Raw genomic sequence first — 17,449 nt, 5'->3', positions numbered from 1 at the left:
CCTCCTCCTCCTCCTCCTCCTCCTCTTCTCCTCCTCCTTCTCCTTCTCTTCCTCTTCCTCCTCCTCCTCCTTCTCCTTCTCTTCCTTCTCTCTCTTTAAATAACACACTATAATCATTAATAGTGACTCTATGCACTTGAATATGAGGTAATCCACAAGAACATGGCCAACCTAATTATGGCCACATGTCTGAAGTAAATGGATTTTCTATTTCCCAGAAGTCATTAACTTTCAGTAGCAGTTTTTTAGGAATGGGGGGTGTGGGATAGAGGGACATGGTATTGTCAGCCCATTTTCAGTCTGCATTGCAGTGTTGACTGGATTGATATTGTGAAGGGTTTCTGCAGACAATGACAGCTGCTATCAGCTCATGAATACAAGCATCCATCCCATCCAGAAGATACTGTTGTACAACAATTTTCCTGTTTCATGGCCTCTGTTTCTTACACTCTTTTTTCCTCCTCTTCCATGTCATTCCATTAGCCTCTTGTAGAAAGAGTAAGCTATAGAAGTCCCGTTTATGGGTGAGCCCATCATGGACACCTGTTCTCTGGAAATAAACAGTTGTGGGTCCTGGTATTAGTCATTGTCTATGGCAAAAAGAAGCTTTGTTGATAAAGACTGAGAGATGCACTAATCTATGAGCATAAAGATAAACATTTACAATATAAATCCAACTTTAAACAAATGTCTCTGAGAATCCACAATAATTCCATTCATAAGTTAGTGTTCAAGACTTGCAAAATATAAAGTAACAAGGGAATGGGATCATACTTCTTACCTAACTTATTATGTACCCATCCAATAAGTCATTGTAGTGAACTGAAATTGTTAAACGCTAGTCACAGGTAATAGAACCATTGGGTGGCTTGGGAAGGATTGTCTCCAAATGACAGGGATCAAAATATTCAGTGTTGGTGGAAGAATGACAAAGTATTAGTATTGAACAGAACAAGTTTGTTTTAACTGACATTTCTTACTATAGTTAAAGACAGAATTGTATCTTAGGAAACAAAACAAAATCATTCTTCCATAATGCTTTCACTTGTAAAAGTAAATGTAATACATGCCATTGACAAATAGAAAGGAACAAACAGAAGCTTCTATTACAATCTAGTTGAAGTTTTTATTCTGAACTTGATTCTTACTCAATGAATAACATCCCTATGAGGTCACTTCTGTAACAAAAGCCTGCTCCATTGTATGCTTTGTGATATTATTTGTCTACCTAAGTGTTCTGGGAGCAATACAAACACAGGATATCTGATTAAGTCATTAAACTGTACACTGATTGAAATTTGAGGAAATTTTGTAAATATTATTATCCTGACTGGCACCCAGCTGCAGCTTACTAAGGTGTGGTACTTGTTCTAGTAAGAATAACTGGTCAGAAGAGTAGTTATCAGCTCTTTGGGCATCTGCTATATCTAGATACTCTCACTGTGGATTTCTGCATATGAATTAAACATTCTACCTTTCAATCTTCCTACTTCTGATGCAGACCAAGGCACAGATTCATGTAAACTTCCTGCATGTAACATTAGTGGATCAATTTTTGTCAGTAAAAATAAGCATTAAAATCAATAAACTAGTATTTAAACTAGAAAGGACTAATACACATTTTACTTGTCTGGAGTATTATCTATGATGGCTATACTTTTGGTTTTGAATGAGTGATTCATTAAATATATGCAAGAAAAGTAAAAGTAGAAACTATGAGGGGCAAACAGAGAAATGCAGAAGATATATAGCAAAACAATAAATTAGTGGCTGAAAAACATCTAGTAGAAAATGTGAGAACCCTTTTGAGGTAACCAGATGAAATTTTCCAGTTAAATGTACATCCTGGGTAGAGTGAAGTATCTCCTTGGGTGAGGGTTCCAAATAACTGAACAAACAGCATCAGAGAGAGTTGACATCATCAAATTTGGATGCAAACTGCATCCATCAAGAAGTAACTGTGAAAATTGAGGCAGTATATTGGAGTTCCTTATTTAGCTCTCTCCATAGGAATGAGCTTTCTGTGGGACAACTTTCTTTCTTTCTTTCTTTCTTTCTTTCTTTCTTTCTTTCTTTCTTTCTTTCTTTCTTCTTCTTCTACTTCTCCTCCTCCTCCTCCTCCTTCTCATTTTCCTCCCTCTCCTCCTCTTCCTCATCCTACTTCTTTTCGTCTTTCACCATCTCCTTCTATTGTTTCTGCTGCCTCTCCTCCTTGTCTCCTTCCTCATGCTGTAGCCTTTTCATATCATGAGATAAAAAAAAAAACAATCACCTCTGTTAGAAATGGTTAATATTCTGTTTTTAAGGAATATTTTCAATACTGTTCGCTGACTGAGAATTTTTTCCCCTGGTACAAAGCCAGAGGATCAACCTGACCCAGAGCTGAGAGTTTTCCAGGAAAACTGATATAAACATGTTTGGGTCTGAAGTTGGTGAAGAGGAAAATCTGCTTCCAGAGCCAGCTTCTCAATGAGCTTTAGCAGCCTATGACAATTTACTGACATCGTGTACAATATATATATTTATGCATATGTGTACTAAAGCAATCCTGGTAAATTCTGTCACTCTTACTTGATAATTAATCAATTTAGTGTCCATAATCAAGCTTCTAAATGTCATTAAAAATCATCCTGTGAATTATAGAAGTCTGCAAATGCTATACATGCATTTCTGTGTGCTTTTCACAACAAAATAGAGGTATTCGAAGCATATTTGAAAAGCTGTTAACATGAGGGTGATGAGGAGGAAGATGATAATGATGTTGATTAAAACAAGATCTCATGGTCCCATGCTTACTATGAACTTACTATGTAGATAAGAATGAACTTGACCATCGATCATCCTGCCTCTCCATCTCCCAAGTGCTAGGATTGTAGGTGTGAGCTCTCCCATCCACTTCTCATACTTTCTTGTGTAAAGACTGTCTCCTTCACTTCTTCCAGAAACCTCATGGAAGAAGGGAAGGAAGTTTGTTCATGGAAAATGCCTAGTACACACTGACTTCTCTTAGGATTGGAGAGGGAGTAGGAGTGAGGGAGTGGGATGGAAATAGGAGGAGGTGGAAATTTTTAATAAATAAATAAATTTTAAAAATTTAAAAAATTCCTAGTACTCAAGAGCCTAACATAGTGTTGGGCTAGATGGCAGCACTCAGTAAATGCTTACTGCATAAATGCTGAATGCAGAGATCTGCAAAATGAAGGGAATAAAAGAATCCTGAGGAAACTGAAGAATTATTTGGGAAAAATTGAGAGCAATGGGAAATAGGAACTAATTTTCATTCATCACTTCTCAAATACCTATGTATATGTACACCGGTCCAATATACTGAGGGCCTTAGAATTTTTCTCACAGTATGCTGCTTTATGCTAGCTAGTTCCGTCCAACTAATCTTTATTGAATGAAACTTGCATTGACATGCTTCAAAAGAATTCCACATCACTAATTTATTCAGTCAAGATTTAGAAGTTAATCCTTCTATAGTCTGTGTCTCCAGATAGATTGTAAATCTATTATTAAGTTTGTATCATCAAACAAGATCAGCGATAGGGCTGGCTGAAACTCGAAAAAGAATGTGATGAAGATATAAACGACTATTTTTTTCCTGAGTTTGTAACATCTCCAACTTTTCCTACTCTTGTCTTATAGACTCCAAAGAGTGAGGCTAATGAGGCTACCAAAATAGCCATTGATGTAGGTTTTCGTCACATAGATGCTGCATACTTCTACCAAAATGAGGAAGAAGTTGGACAGGCCCTCAGAGACAAGATGGCTGATGGAACTGTGAAGAGAGAGGATTTATTCTACACCACCAAGGTGAGCACTTGTGGCCAGAATGGCTGGAAGTCACTGTCAACTCAGATATGTTAATAAGGAAGAAGACACCACCCCCTTGGTCTCAGATTGAATCATAGCTTTATTGCCAAGACACATTATAGAAACATAGAGAAGAGGACCAACAAGATGACTCAGTGGAAAAAGATACAGGCTGTCATGACTCTCAACCTCTTACCCTGGCAAGTACATGGTAGAAAAGAAATGATTGCTAATATCCTATTATCCTATTTCTACAAGTGTGGTATCCACGTACATGCACTGATGGTCTCTCTCTCTCTCTCTCTCTCTCTCTCTCTCTCTTTCTCTCTCTCTTTCTCTCTCTCTCTGTCTGTCTCTCTCTCTCTCTCTCTCTCTCACACACACACACACACACACACACACACAAACACTATAAATAAAAAATTAAAAAATAAAGTCTTGTTTTGTCCCCAAAGTATCATAAATGTGGGAAACAGATACTCAGTATCTCTGAATATCAGACATTGTCCAGATATAAAGGAAGGACGCAGTTCTGTTGGATAATCTGGCCTCTCTGGGCCCTCAGTAACTAATTCTTCTGTAGATTCTCAAGTGAGGTTGAGAATATTGTTCACAAAAGGAAAAATCCTCTTCTGAAATCTTCACTGAATAGTCTGGTATTTGTATTGTTTCCTCAGGTAGAAAGGCAGCCTTCCAGTGTGATTCCATCTGAGCTGAGGTCTCTACAGATGTCTCCTACCTATGTTTACACTGGTGACAGCTTGTTTTAAATGGAATCTTTTAGAATTGGTTCTGGATTTGCTAAGAAGAGTAAATCCTTTGTCTACTTTACTGCTGTTTGTTCAATTACTTGGAAGCCTTACCCAAGAGGAGATACATCATCACTCTGCCAAGGATAGACTTTTAACTGGGAAATTCCATCTGGCTACCTTAATGGGGAGGGGTTTTCTACTAGATGTTGCTCAGCTCCCTGATTTAATGTTTTGCTATATATCTTCTATATCTTTTTTCTATTTGTCCCACATCCAAGTAAACATTTCTTGACTCTTTCGAGACCCAAACTTCTATTTCTTGAAACATTGAATTTTGTTGTTTTCTAAATTCTGCTCATTCTCCTGACATTGTCATCACTTAAGTAAATCTCAGTATTCTATTGAGGATGTGATCTATGATGAATAACATAATTTTGAGTAGTGTTCTGCAGAGTTTGTGGGAAAAGTTAGGTGAGGGGAAAATCGTGATAAAAATTGTTGAAAAAAAATTAATAAAAATACATAAAAACTTAGCCCAAGATGCTCTTAGCTTAGTTGAGACCACCATGGCACATATCAATCATTTCACCAAAATGTGTGATATTTTTTGGAAACTCTAGATTTGGACGACTTTCCTTAGACCAGAGTTGGTTCGTCAGTGCCTGGAGAGATCACTGAAGAAACTTGGGCTGGATTATGTAGATCTCTGTATTATTCATGCACCGATTGCTATGAAGGTAAGTTTTAGATTTTTATTCGTTAAATATGTTATGTCAGGCCAATGAGATTTTTTTCTGGGTTTTTACTGTGCATGATACATCAATCTGAGATGAACAGAATCCGTGATTATGAAACTGTGACAGCTGAGAGACGCCACAGGCAAGACTTCTTCAAATGCTCATCCTCCAGGCTTCAGGAAGGTTGACGTTCAATGACTTCACTCCTTCTATCATCAGCATGTCCCCGGTTGTGGAGACTTCTGAGACTCCAGGGGGAGTCTCCATCTCATCAAGGCATGTTCTTGCCTATGTCTATCTCTCACTCTCGGACCCAGGGATCTATATTTGGTTAACCAACATCTTGGCATCTTTGGATCTCATGGCTTCATTTTCTATTATGGTACAGGTTTGCTGATCAGATCTGATAGATTCATTACCTCAGAATTGAGTCATCATAAAGTGTAACAGAAGCTCATGATAAATAGCAAAAGTGCTATCTTTTACATTATTCTGTCATTGGGATATGGAAATTCCAATGGGAAGAGTCCTCATAGTTGGTGAGATTCAGTGCTTCATGAGGGTCCCAAGGAAGAAAAGTGTTGGCAATCAAGGGGAAAACATTCCAGTATAATCTATTAGATAATTTCACTTTTTTTTCTCCATAGTCTCACCTTAAAGACACATGTGCTTACATGTATGTGTACTCTCTCACACACAGAGTGATTCATACAATCTCCTGAGTGTTGGATGAGTAAGCTCATTTGCCAATAGAAATTGACTATTAGAGAAAGTTTTGTTAACTTTCCTTTTCTCTCTTCATTCTAGCCTGGAGAGGAACTTGTGCCAAAGGATGACAGTGGAAAAATTATTTTAGACGTAGTGGACATTCGTGATACATGGGAAGTATGTACTGCTGTAGGCAATAAGCACTGTGTGTCAAGAGAGGAAGCAATTAATAAAGAATTAGAAGAGATGGATTTTGTTTCATTAACTGACAAGTCTAAGGCATATCATAATGCCTAGTCTTATAATACCTTACTATTCTGTGTTCAGCTGATACCTCTGGGAAGCATGCTCATTCCTGTAGGGGAATGGATGAGAAGTGGATATAGGGGAGAGGGAATGAGGAGGAGGAATGGGAGGAGTGGTGGGACCGGGAACTGTGGTTGGGATATAACACATGAGAGAAGAATAAACCACAACAGCATCAACCATCACATCCCTTCTCTGTCTTTCTAAAATCTCATCTGTAGAGGAAGAGTTGAGAGGGGCTGAGTTTAATTTTTAATCTCAGCTATGATTTGAGGTAGACATTTCTTTGCCTTCTAGATCTCATTAACAATATAAGCCATATAAAGGCTATTAAATGAGAGACTCAAGACAGGTTACAATACTCTTCCAGGACAGATAAACATGCCTTTGGAGAAGTATAATCTGCCTTAGTACAGAGCAGGCTGTGATAGAGAATGAATCTTGCCACTATATACCCTATCCTGTATACAGATTGTCAACATTAAAGGGAAAATGTAACAGTACATTTTACCTAGCACAAGATCCTAGATTTCTTTTCTTTGACTGTGATGGTATTTATTGAAGAACCATTATAATCCTGGCATCACAACAGATGCCACTGACGAGGGTGAGGAAGGAAGGGGAGACTTATATGTGCTTGCTGTTCTCAATGTGCATGTAAATGAATGCGCAGACAAATGTGTATTCATTGCAGGTGAGTGCCTTAGGCAAGGCTGTATTCAAGTATCAAAATTGTTTTGAAATTGTAACCAAAAATGTAAGTAACTGAAGTTATTATGTAAGCAACTGAAATTATTGTGTAAGTGTTCAAATAAGCTCAAGGAGAATCTCCAAGGGCAGAGTACAAATAGAATTAACTACATACTTCTTCCTCCCCAGGCACTGGAGAAGTGTAAAGACTTAGGTTTAACCAAGTCCATCGGGGTGTCCAATTTCAACCACAAACAGCTGGAATTGATTCTGAACAAACCAGGGCTAAAGTACAAGCCCACTTGCAATCAGGTGAGTTCTAGTTCACCTGGGCTGTGCCTTACCTTCTGTTCTTCACAAACTTCTTCCTTCCTCGATACTCCCCAAATCTCTTTTTCAAACCAGCTATTTAGGTTATAGCTATTTTCACTGAGACAGGAAACATCAGTTATGGCTCACGTTGACTAGAATGGAAAAATCAAGACTGGGGAAGGCAATTTTATTGATTGAAATCACAACTCTTAGAAGGAATACCACTGCTCAGTAACACTCACAATGTGTGCTGTACTAAAAATCATATGAAATCATTTAAAAAAAACTTGATTGAAATAAAGCACAGCAAAATTTTCTTGCTCCTGCATTGTTATCGTGGCACTCTAGACAGTTTGTGTTTGTTTCTTTCCTAAATTTATAATGAAAAATGTATTTAATAACTTTCAAAGACTTTTATTCTTTGCAGAATTTAAAGCTACAAATACACTGAGAATTGTGTGAGTACAACTTCCTTCATCTGCGCCCATCAACACGCTCAAGCAATAATTTCTCTTCTCTACAAATTTGTCATATACATACAATTTGAAGTTTTAAGGCACACATCATACAGTTTTAGCCCATATCTTAAAAATACGTATTTTAAAATAATTAACAATGCTTGAACACTGTTAAGACACGTACACTTTCAGCAAAGATTGGTATCACTAAATATCTTGAGTGTCAAAGAATGAGCACATCTTTTTATTTTCATGGTACCTGGGATTGAACCAGATGCGCCACTCACAGTAGGCAAATGCTCTAACACTAAGTTTTAGCTTGTGATCTGTAATGAATTATTTTGAGGTAGACTCTCTCTAAATGATCTAGTTGACCTTGAAATGTTAATCTTCTGCCTTACTCTCCTTAGTAGCTAAGTGTTTGTCACTATGCCCTGTTACACATTGTTTTATTTTTGTATTTATGTACTATTTTCTTTAAGACAGGTTTTTTTTATTGTTTTTCGTTATATATATTTTTCTCTGATCCCCTCCCTTCTTTCCCACTCCCTCTTCTGACCTCTTCCATGATTTCCACACTCCCATTTACTCAGAAGATTTTGACATTTTCTACTTCCAATGTAGATTAGGTCCCTGTATGTTTTTCTTAGTCCTCATTGTCATCTAGGTTCTCTGTAGTTGTGAATTGTAGGCTGCTTTTCTTTGCTTTATGTCTAAAATCCACTTATGAGTGAGCACATGTTATATTTGTCTTTCTGGGTCTGGGTTTACTTCAATTAGTATGATGTTTTCTAGATCCATTCATTTGCATGCACATTTCAAGATGTCATTATTTTTTTTTCTCCTGTGTAGTATTCTATTGTGTAAATGTACCACACATTTTCTTCATCCATTCTTGATTGAGGGACATTGAGATTGTTTCCAGTCTCTGAGTACGACAAATAATGCTTCTATAAACATAGTTGAGCACATGTCCTTGTGATATTATTGAGCATCCTTTGGGTATATACCTAAAAGTGATATTGCTGGGTCTTGAGGTAGATTGTTTCCTAATTTTCTGAGAAATCATCATACTGATTTCCAAAGAGGCTGTACCAATTTGCACTCCCACCACCAATGGGGGAGTGTTCCATTTACCCCACATCCTCTTCAGCATAAGCTGTCATCAATGTTTTTGGTCTTGGTCATTCTTATGGGTCATTGGACATTCATAAGATGGAATCTCAGAGTTGTTTGGATTTGCATTTCTCTGATAGCTAAGAATGTTGAGCATTGCCTTATGTGCCTTTCAGCAATTTTATATTTCTTTCTTGAGAGTTCTCTGTTTACTTAAGACAGGGTATTTTGAGTAGCCTTGTAGCCTGTCTTTGAACTTGCTCTGTGGTCCAGAATGGCCTTGAACTCACAGAGATCTGCCTGCCTCTATCTCCTGTGTGCTGGGATAAAAGGCATGTACCCTACTACTCTGCTATCCCCCCATACCACATCTAGCTTTTTTTTTTTTTAGAGCAAATTGAATTCAAAGTAGGGAGGTAAAATGGCCAAACATTTCCACTGGTTGGTGTGTCTATGAAGTTTTTCTTGAAATCAGTGGATTCATTCTCTTGAATTCATATCCCATTTCCATCTTTATTCCTTCATTTCTCTTCTCCCTATCCTTTGTTCTTACTCTTACTCTCTTTTTCCTTTGATCTGTTTATGAAAAAATCAAGCAATTTATCCTGTTAAAGGTCCCCATATGATAGGGGAAACTAGTCACTGAACACTGTGATAGTTTGGTAGGTTGCTTTTGAATTTCTTATACATTGAGGATCAGAGAAAAAGGCTTGATAACAGAAGACCAAAGTCATGTGAGTTCCTAAAGCTTAAAAGGCATGACATTTCCCATCCAGTGCAGCCACTCCTGTTTATCTTTCTCCCCTCCTTTGTTCCCCTTGGACATCCAGTCCTTCTACGAGGCTTCCACTTCTTCCCTCTCTAGGGGCAAAAGCTTGCAGTCTTCTAGCGATGGCTATACCCAGTCCTTGCTGTAACAGGCTATAGCTTCATTCTATAGAAACTGACAGTGACTGCAAGTTAGAAATGGGAGATTTTAATCTTAAAATACTAATAAAAGGACAGAAGAAAGTATTTCAGGGAAACTTTGAAACACATTGTACTCTAGTCAGTATAGAAGTAGATCTGCCCTTAAGACACTTTTAAAATCTACATGGCCTTGTTTGCTCATACATTCTAATATCGATTTGTTTTGGAAATTTACAGGTAGAATGTCACCCATATCTCAACCAGAGCAAACTCCTGGAGTTCTGCAAGTCCAAAGACATTGTTCTAGTTGCCTATAGTGCCCTGGGATCCCACAGAGACCCAAACTGGTAATGAGACCATTGGACTTTATTTTCTTACGTCAATAATTCCGCATCGACAAACATTAACTTTTAACCTTGTGAAAAAGTTCAACTCTGAAGAAACCATTTCAACAGTGCAAAAGTTCCTATGTACCAGGGTTGAACTTCAGGCTCCCTAGTGGTCATTTATTCTTGCTTTATCTGTCTACCTATTTGCAGCACTAATAAGCATAGTTCTAAAAATGGATTTTAAGGCCCAGTTAACAGAGATGAGACTACATATATCCTAGCCAGGCCATTTTGACAAGTGGGTGGAATATAAAGCCCACATTCATATCCTTTCTAGAAACTTCCTTATTTCTACAATATTTAATGTTTAATTTAGGAGGGACTTAGAACCATCTTCCCTCATAAAAAAAAATCAGCTAATGTTATACAGAAACCCAAAAGAAAATTCCAGAAGAAAACATGGCGTCTTTCCAAATGGTGATATTGACTTAAAGGGTATCTAACATGTTATAAGAGATTTTTAAAAGGATATATGCAGCTGAATTCATGAACTTATTTTGTGTGTGCATTGATATGTTAAAATTCCATAGGCTCATGAAACTATTTTATTTATCAGTGAATTCTGAGATCTGTTTGTAGACTCAGAGACGGTAGATTTGCATATGCCCACACTGGTTGATTTTTTTATTTATTTTTTTCTTTCCTTCTTTCTTTCTTTCTTTCTTTCTTTCTTTTTTTTTTTTTTTTTTTTTGTTAGCTTGACACTTGACACATGCCTAGACTTATCTGGTAGAAGGAGGAGATTATAACTAAAAAAATATTTGTCTCTATAAGATTGACCAATTGGCAAGTCTGTGTGATAATGTTTTTATTAATTATTGGATGTGCGAAGGCCCAGTCCACTGTGTGTAGGGCCACCATTGTGGTCCAGAGCTGTATATGAGAACAAGTTGAAAAAGGCAGTGGCTACCTTCATCGATGGCCTCTGCTTCAGCTCCTGAAATGAACCACTTTGAGGGTGGACTGTGATGGGGAAGTGTAAGATGAGATAATCCCTCTCCTTCCTAGGCTGTGTTTGTCATGATGCATTAGAAACCATAACTAAGACAGAGCATAAGAAAGAAGACATTTTGGTGACTGTCAAAGACATTGTCTCTTGTCCTGAGCTTAGCCTTATTTGTAAAAACTTGATTTTCTTAAGTAAACAAAATAAAATAGATGTTAATCAATAATAATAATAAATAGCTTTTTGTATGCCTTTCAAGTTCTTATTATTTCTGAGACAGTTTCACCACTTCTCAGACTATTAGATTTTGTACTGTTCACTTGCTCTTGAGAAGTTTTGCCTTTTCTTCAGGAGTGCTGTATTTTTGGTTAAGGGGAATGGATTGAATTCGGATCTTGCTATATAGAGCAAGCTGTCTTCAAACTCATGAATGGGGACCTCCTGCTTCAGTCTCCCAAGTGCTAGGATTGCAGACTTCTGCTCCCATGCCTATCTAGAATTCACATGTCTATGCTTTTGTGGCCTGTGTCATCACAATTATCTGAGCTCATGAAATTTTATAGCAGTTCTCCTGAATTCTTTCCTTCCTTCCTCTCCCTCCCTCTCTATCTCTCTGTCTTTTTTCTCTTTCTTTTACTTCCATCCTTTCTTTTCTTTTCCTTTTTATACTTTTAGTTATCAATTAATGGTAGCTTGAAATTATCAATGGAAAAATTTTAAAAATATGCAATTCTTAATTTGAAATTGTATATTATTCTAAGTAACTTGATGAAATCACATGCTGTCTGGGACAATGATTAACCCTTTTTCATTGTATTCTCACCAAATCTACTCCATGTTTGCTAGTCACTTGTTCATTGTTTGGTTTATCAGGACAACCATCATAGCATGGCAGGGCTATGGAACTTTTTATTTTACTTATTAATGTCTCAAAAGCATAAGAATAGGACTGCTTGAAACTTGGATAGGGCAAAGAGGGCACTTACTTCATTTTAAAATGTGCTAGTTCTCAGCTTAATGAAAGAGAAAATTTATACACTGAGATTTCTAAGATCCATGATAAGAGTGAATCTTCTATCCTGAAATTGTCAAGAAGAAAAAGGAAATTCATGCTAGCTTTGTATACCATCAAATATAAGATTCACTTACTTCATCAAACATAACTTGGAAAAAGTATCATTTCATATATATATATATATATATATACACATATACACATATACACATACACACACATATTTATAGTACACATTGGGAACAGTGCTATTCCCAGTCCCTCTGAGGATAAAAGGAAGTTTTTGTATTTCTGCTATATATTACTATATGGATACCTATCGTACACAGTATTTATCTTCCCATCTTCTGATGGATTACTTAGTTATTTATAATTGCTACAATAAAAAATAAATCTCTGTGAATACTCACGAAATTCTGCTTTAATTATACTATATTGTAGCTCTCAAATGTCTGGGAATATAGGTAAGGGGGCAATATATTCCAGATTTGGTATCTCTGTGAGTATATGTTTAAATTTTTTTCAGGGTAAGCAGTGATAGCCCATACCTTCTGGAGGAACCCATCTTAAAGACCATTGCCAAGAAACACAACAGAACTCCAGGCCAGGTTGCCCTACGCTACCAGCTACAGAGGGGTTTGGTGGTTTTGGCCAAGAGCTTCAATGAGAAGAGAATCAAAGAGAACTTCGAGGTAAAGGCCCAGGGACATTTCTCCAGAATGAGGCCTTGGGAGCAATTTCCCTCACATGGGAACACTTGCTATTTAATTGCTCCCATGCATAGCTGTCCCACAACCACCACTTGTGTGCTACAGACAGCAGCTTGAAAAGGCAGCAGAAAAAGCCTTCAGTGAAAACCTGGTTTTCCTCCATAATAGTTTTGCCTTTTACAATTTCTGTAACAAGCTGTGTTGTATCTCCATTACTTCAGTTGGTTGTGGTAGTCTTTTCAGATGTCAAAGAACTTTAAATAACTTCATTTCTATTTTTTGTATTCTATGCTTTTTGAATTCCTGTTTGTACTAAGGACTACAATTTGGATTAAGATTAAATTCAAATACAACTACTTGCTGGTTAATTTACTGCACTACTCCAATCCAGTTTTGCTTTCTTTTTTTTTTTTTAACTTCCATAGTTCTGGTCATGGGTCTGTGTGTGCTTTCCATTAACTTACAATTATTTAGTTATACACTGGCATGCTTTCTGAGGTATGTGATGTTATATATGGCCATTTTCCCTTTAATCACTGGTGTTTCTCTATGAAGAATAGGAGCTAGATAAATTTATAGATTGACCATATGAAGAAATCAATGATTAAAGTTATTTCTTAACTGCTTTCTCATATGTGTACTAGCTAGTATCTCATATCAGTCAGGGATTTTTTTCATTTGTTTAGTTTAGAATACCATATGGTTAAAAATTTACCCTATATTTAGTTTCTGTATGTATGTGTGTTTGAGGGCACACTCACAAGCACTCAAAGTTAGAAAGAAATGGGGAAAGGAAGAGCCTGCCATATTCAGCCAAAAGTTGTAAGACCCAGGCCATCTGTGAGCTAATGATGAATAAAATTCTTCTCTTAAAGCCACCCTTGGTGCTATCACCCTTATATTTTCAGGTAGAGAGACACTTCAATGGCTTATTTATTTATTTATTATTTTTAATATTTTCTGAGTCTGCCTTTCTTTCTAGGTGTTTGATTTTGAATTGACCCCAGAAGACATGAAAGCGATTAATGGCCTCAACAGAAATTTTCGATATGTTAAATTGTCATTGTAAGTAATCCCACTAGACTGTTTTATGGGTTATTTCATTTTTGAAACATGGAGGTGAACCATGATGATATTCTAGAAGATCCATGAAATGATCAGTTTAGCTAAGCATTTGCTTTTGAATGAGTGAGTTTAATATGTGTGTGTGTGTGTGTGTGTGTCTGTGTCTGTGTAAAATAATAAGTAGTGACAGATAAAAAGGTTGCAAACATAATTAAATTGTGCACTCAAAATATCCAGAAGTTGACTGAGACAGCAACTTTAAAACAAACAGCCTTAGTTTTCAATAGAGAGGGTCTCAAACAGAGGACAGGGTCTGCTCAGGTGTGGCTTCTAGGTAAAAGGACATATGATAGCAAAAAGGTTGTGTTAATATACTCGATATTTACAAACATTCAGCAAAATCCAACTGGGGAAGTTGAGGCACTTCCTAATAGACAGTCTTGAACAGAGAAGAGTGAGCCCCTAGGGTGGGATTCCAAGTAAAACCCCAGAAGAGAGAGATAACATTATCCAAATGGGTGTTTATAACATCCAGCAGAGACCTGGGAATATGGAGATCTACCAGTGGCTGGTGGTGAGGAATTGAAGTCAAATACTAGATTCTACAGAACTAGAGACTCTAGGATCTGCTGCTCAAGAACGCCTTTACTGACATTCTGTGAAGTTTTCTTTATTATGGAAAGCTCAGAGTTCAAAGGAAAGGAAGAGAAATGATGGAAAACATTCAGATTATTTCTTATCACTAGAAGTGCTCAAGAGACAGGAGATCTCTTGATTGGAGGGGGTTGTTTGAATAATGCCTTTGAGCACACAAAGCTGCACAGCTAATAAGGGAAGGGGACACATCTTACCCTTGACATTCCTTGGCAGGTGGAAGGCACTCTCCTCTTGGGAGTAAACAAAGTGCTATGGGAACAGAGTTCACACAGCAGAACAGTATATCATTATATGCAGGTCACAGGGGAAGATGAGGCAGTTCCCATGGCTGAACTTCCAGCTTCTTTTTGGGCAATTTACATTATAGAAACCTGTCGCTGTTCTAAAAGCATGATGTTTTCACTTTTGGGCTGTTTTACTGCTTTCTTCATTCCCTGTCAGAGTTTTTTGGGGGGTGGGAGGATCCCAACCCTAGACAAGGGGCCTAGACAAGAGGATACATCGAGACAAAATACTTTGGGTCTTAAATTCAGGAAGTGGCAACTCTGCTTCCAGAGCCAGCTTTTAGTGATCTGAGACAACACATGATAGTATTTTAATACAGTGTCCTTACAGAAAACACACCTGATTTTCAGAATAGGTTTGCAACAAAGGAAGGCATCCCTATGGACCTATGGAAGAGAGAAATTCCTTCTGAAGTTCAGATATGCAGTGAGACTCAGGACAACCCCATTTCAAAACTGGCCAATCTGGGGCTGATGATTGGTTGGTTCAGTACTTCCCAAGCCTAAAAACAGGCATGATAGCCTAAACCATTATTCTTAGCTCCTGGGAGATAGAAACAGGAGGATGAGAAGTTTAAGGTCATCCTTGATACACAGTGATTTCATCTGAAACACAGAATACATGTGACCTTGTACCCCCAAATGGTTAAAGTTGCATCACTGTGAACTGATATTAAAGAATATACTATGACATTCGACCAAAACAAATGTCTTCAGGGTTCACCTGCCCATTAGACTCAGAGAACAGATTATCTATGGCTCATGATATAGTAAGAGGCCCATGAAAATACTTTCTCATTAATGTTTATTGTAGTCCAAGAAATAAAAGAGAATTCAATAATAAAGAATGTACAGCTATACATCAAAGACTATTTTAACCTTTTTTCACTAAAACCTATTCTAACTTTGTTCATACTAAGGCAGTATAACATGTATTTCAAATAATGTTTGTGGAAGATGAACTCTCAAAGGTGATATGAATAAATGCTAGGGAAAATATCATTCCCTTTCAGCTTCCTCCTCTGGGACAGTTCTTTTCCAAGCTCCATTAAAGGTGTCCTTTGACATCCACAAGCATGTCTTAACACACAGACAGTCATAATAAAATTCTAAGAAGAAAATATAAAACCAGTTGACCCACAACGTTAATTGCTAATGTATTTCATTGTATTTAGCAAGACAGGGTGCACAGAAGTTTTTCTGGGTTCTCAAATCATGACAGTCCTTATTTTGTCTATCAAAATTGTGACTTGTGAACAACCAGTCTTCCTTCTTCTCTTTCAGTGCAGTGGATCACCCTTTCTATCCATTTTTAGAAGAATATTGAGCATGAGCTGTTAAACATTACAGAGACTCTCCTCCCTCCAGACAATGTGTATCTGTATTTGGTAGAGTGGTTGAGAAGCAGGATTCCTTCCTCCATGTGTTTGTCAAATGTTACAAAAATCTCGTGTTTTTTTCCTGATGATTAAAAAAAACACAAACAAATTACAGAGAATTTATAAAAATATTTGATGTATCTTTCTTGATTTTAATGTAATTTCATGACTGCATTGTTATTTACAAAATTAAAATCAATTTCAACACATGGATCATATACTTTTAAATGTATTGTTTTCAAATTATCAAACTATATTCAAGAATTTTAGAGCACTTTTCTGGTTGTAAAGAATAGGTCTCACTAACTTATTTGATTTCTTAGTTATCAAAGCAGGTTTGGCAGTGGAATGTATTGCTTTCTTTTATTCCCTAACAAAATATTGTTGATTATGTTTTTTGGCTGTATATTATTCCTTATTTACCTGTAAATTTATGGGGCCGAGATATTATGTCCAGAATGGGAGTATATTTATATTCCCCCAGCACAGCTGTTACTAATCAGATGTTTCAACAGGGATTATTACCTAATCAAGGTCTACAACAGGAATAATAAGGAAAAGATTAATCCTATTGCACCCGATGGTAGACCTCCTAGAGCTGGATTAGGGTATTTTTAGGAGAGGTCACTGAAAAACATGCACTCCATGTAGACCCAATAGTATGGAAAAGTGTTGAACCTGTATGGATAAATCAGTGCCCTCTAACACAAGAAAAATTACAAGCTGCCCAGTGGTTCATGCAGGAACAGCTGGATAATGGGCACATTTCACCATCTAATTCACCATGGAACTCTCCGACTTTTGTTATTAAAAAGAAATCAGAAACGTGGAAATTAATTCAGGATTTGAGGGAGGTTAATGCAAGCATGCAGCCAATGGAAGCATTACAGCCAGGGATGCCTTTTCCTACAGCGATACCAAAGGGCACACATAAAATGATTTTAGACTTAAAAGACTGTTTTATACCATCATCCCTTTGACACCACAAGATTGCCAAAGATTTGCTTTTAATATTCCCTCAGTTAATTTCAGAGAGTCAATGAAGAGATATCAATGGAATGTCTTGCCTCAGGGCATGAAAAATAGTGCCACCTTAGGCCAGAAGTTCAGAGCTCAGGCTATACAAAGGGTTAGAGATCAATTTCCTAGGTTTATATTATCCATTATATCAATGATATCCTGCTTGCTCGTAGAGATGAG

The 17,449-nt window shown here is 37.1% G+C and overlaps 1 protein-coding gene across 1 annotated transcript in view; it reads left to right on the top strand.

Moving 5' to 3' along the window:
- The window catches only part of LOC101989279 (prostaglandin F synthase 1-like), a 17,190-nt gene extending 959 nt beyond the window's left edge, over positions 1-16,231 (top strand). The window contains exons 2-9 of the mRNA XM_005354918.2: positions 3,649-3,816; positions 5,189-5,305; positions 6,113-6,190; positions 7,199-7,321; positions 10,042-10,151; positions 12,681-12,846; positions 13,847-13,929; positions 16,155-16,231. Coding sequence (XP_005354975.1) covers positions 3,649-3,816; positions 5,189-5,305; positions 6,113-6,190; positions 7,199-7,321; positions 10,042-10,151; positions 12,681-12,846; positions 13,847-13,929; positions 16,155-16,197 — 888 coding nt within the window. The 3' untranslated portion in view covers positions 16,198-16,231. The remainder of the gene's footprint in view (positions 1-3,648; positions 3,817-5,188; positions 5,306-6,112; positions 6,191-7,198; positions 7,322-10,041; positions 10,152-12,680; positions 12,847-13,846; positions 13,930-16,154) is intronic.
- The last annotated feature ends 1,218 nt before the right edge of the window (positions 16,232-17,449 follow it).

Source organism: Microtus ochrogaster, chromosome 16, assembly GCF_000317375.1.
Source record: "Microtus ochrogaster isolate Prairie Vole_2 chromosome 16, MicOch1.0, whole genome shotgun sequence".
Lineage (NCBI taxonomy): Eukaryota > Metazoa > Chordata > Mammalia > Rodentia > Cricetidae > Microtus > Microtus ochrogaster.
Note: the sequence above shows the minus strand (reverse complement) of the source record. Positions and strands in the feature narration are given on the sequence as shown.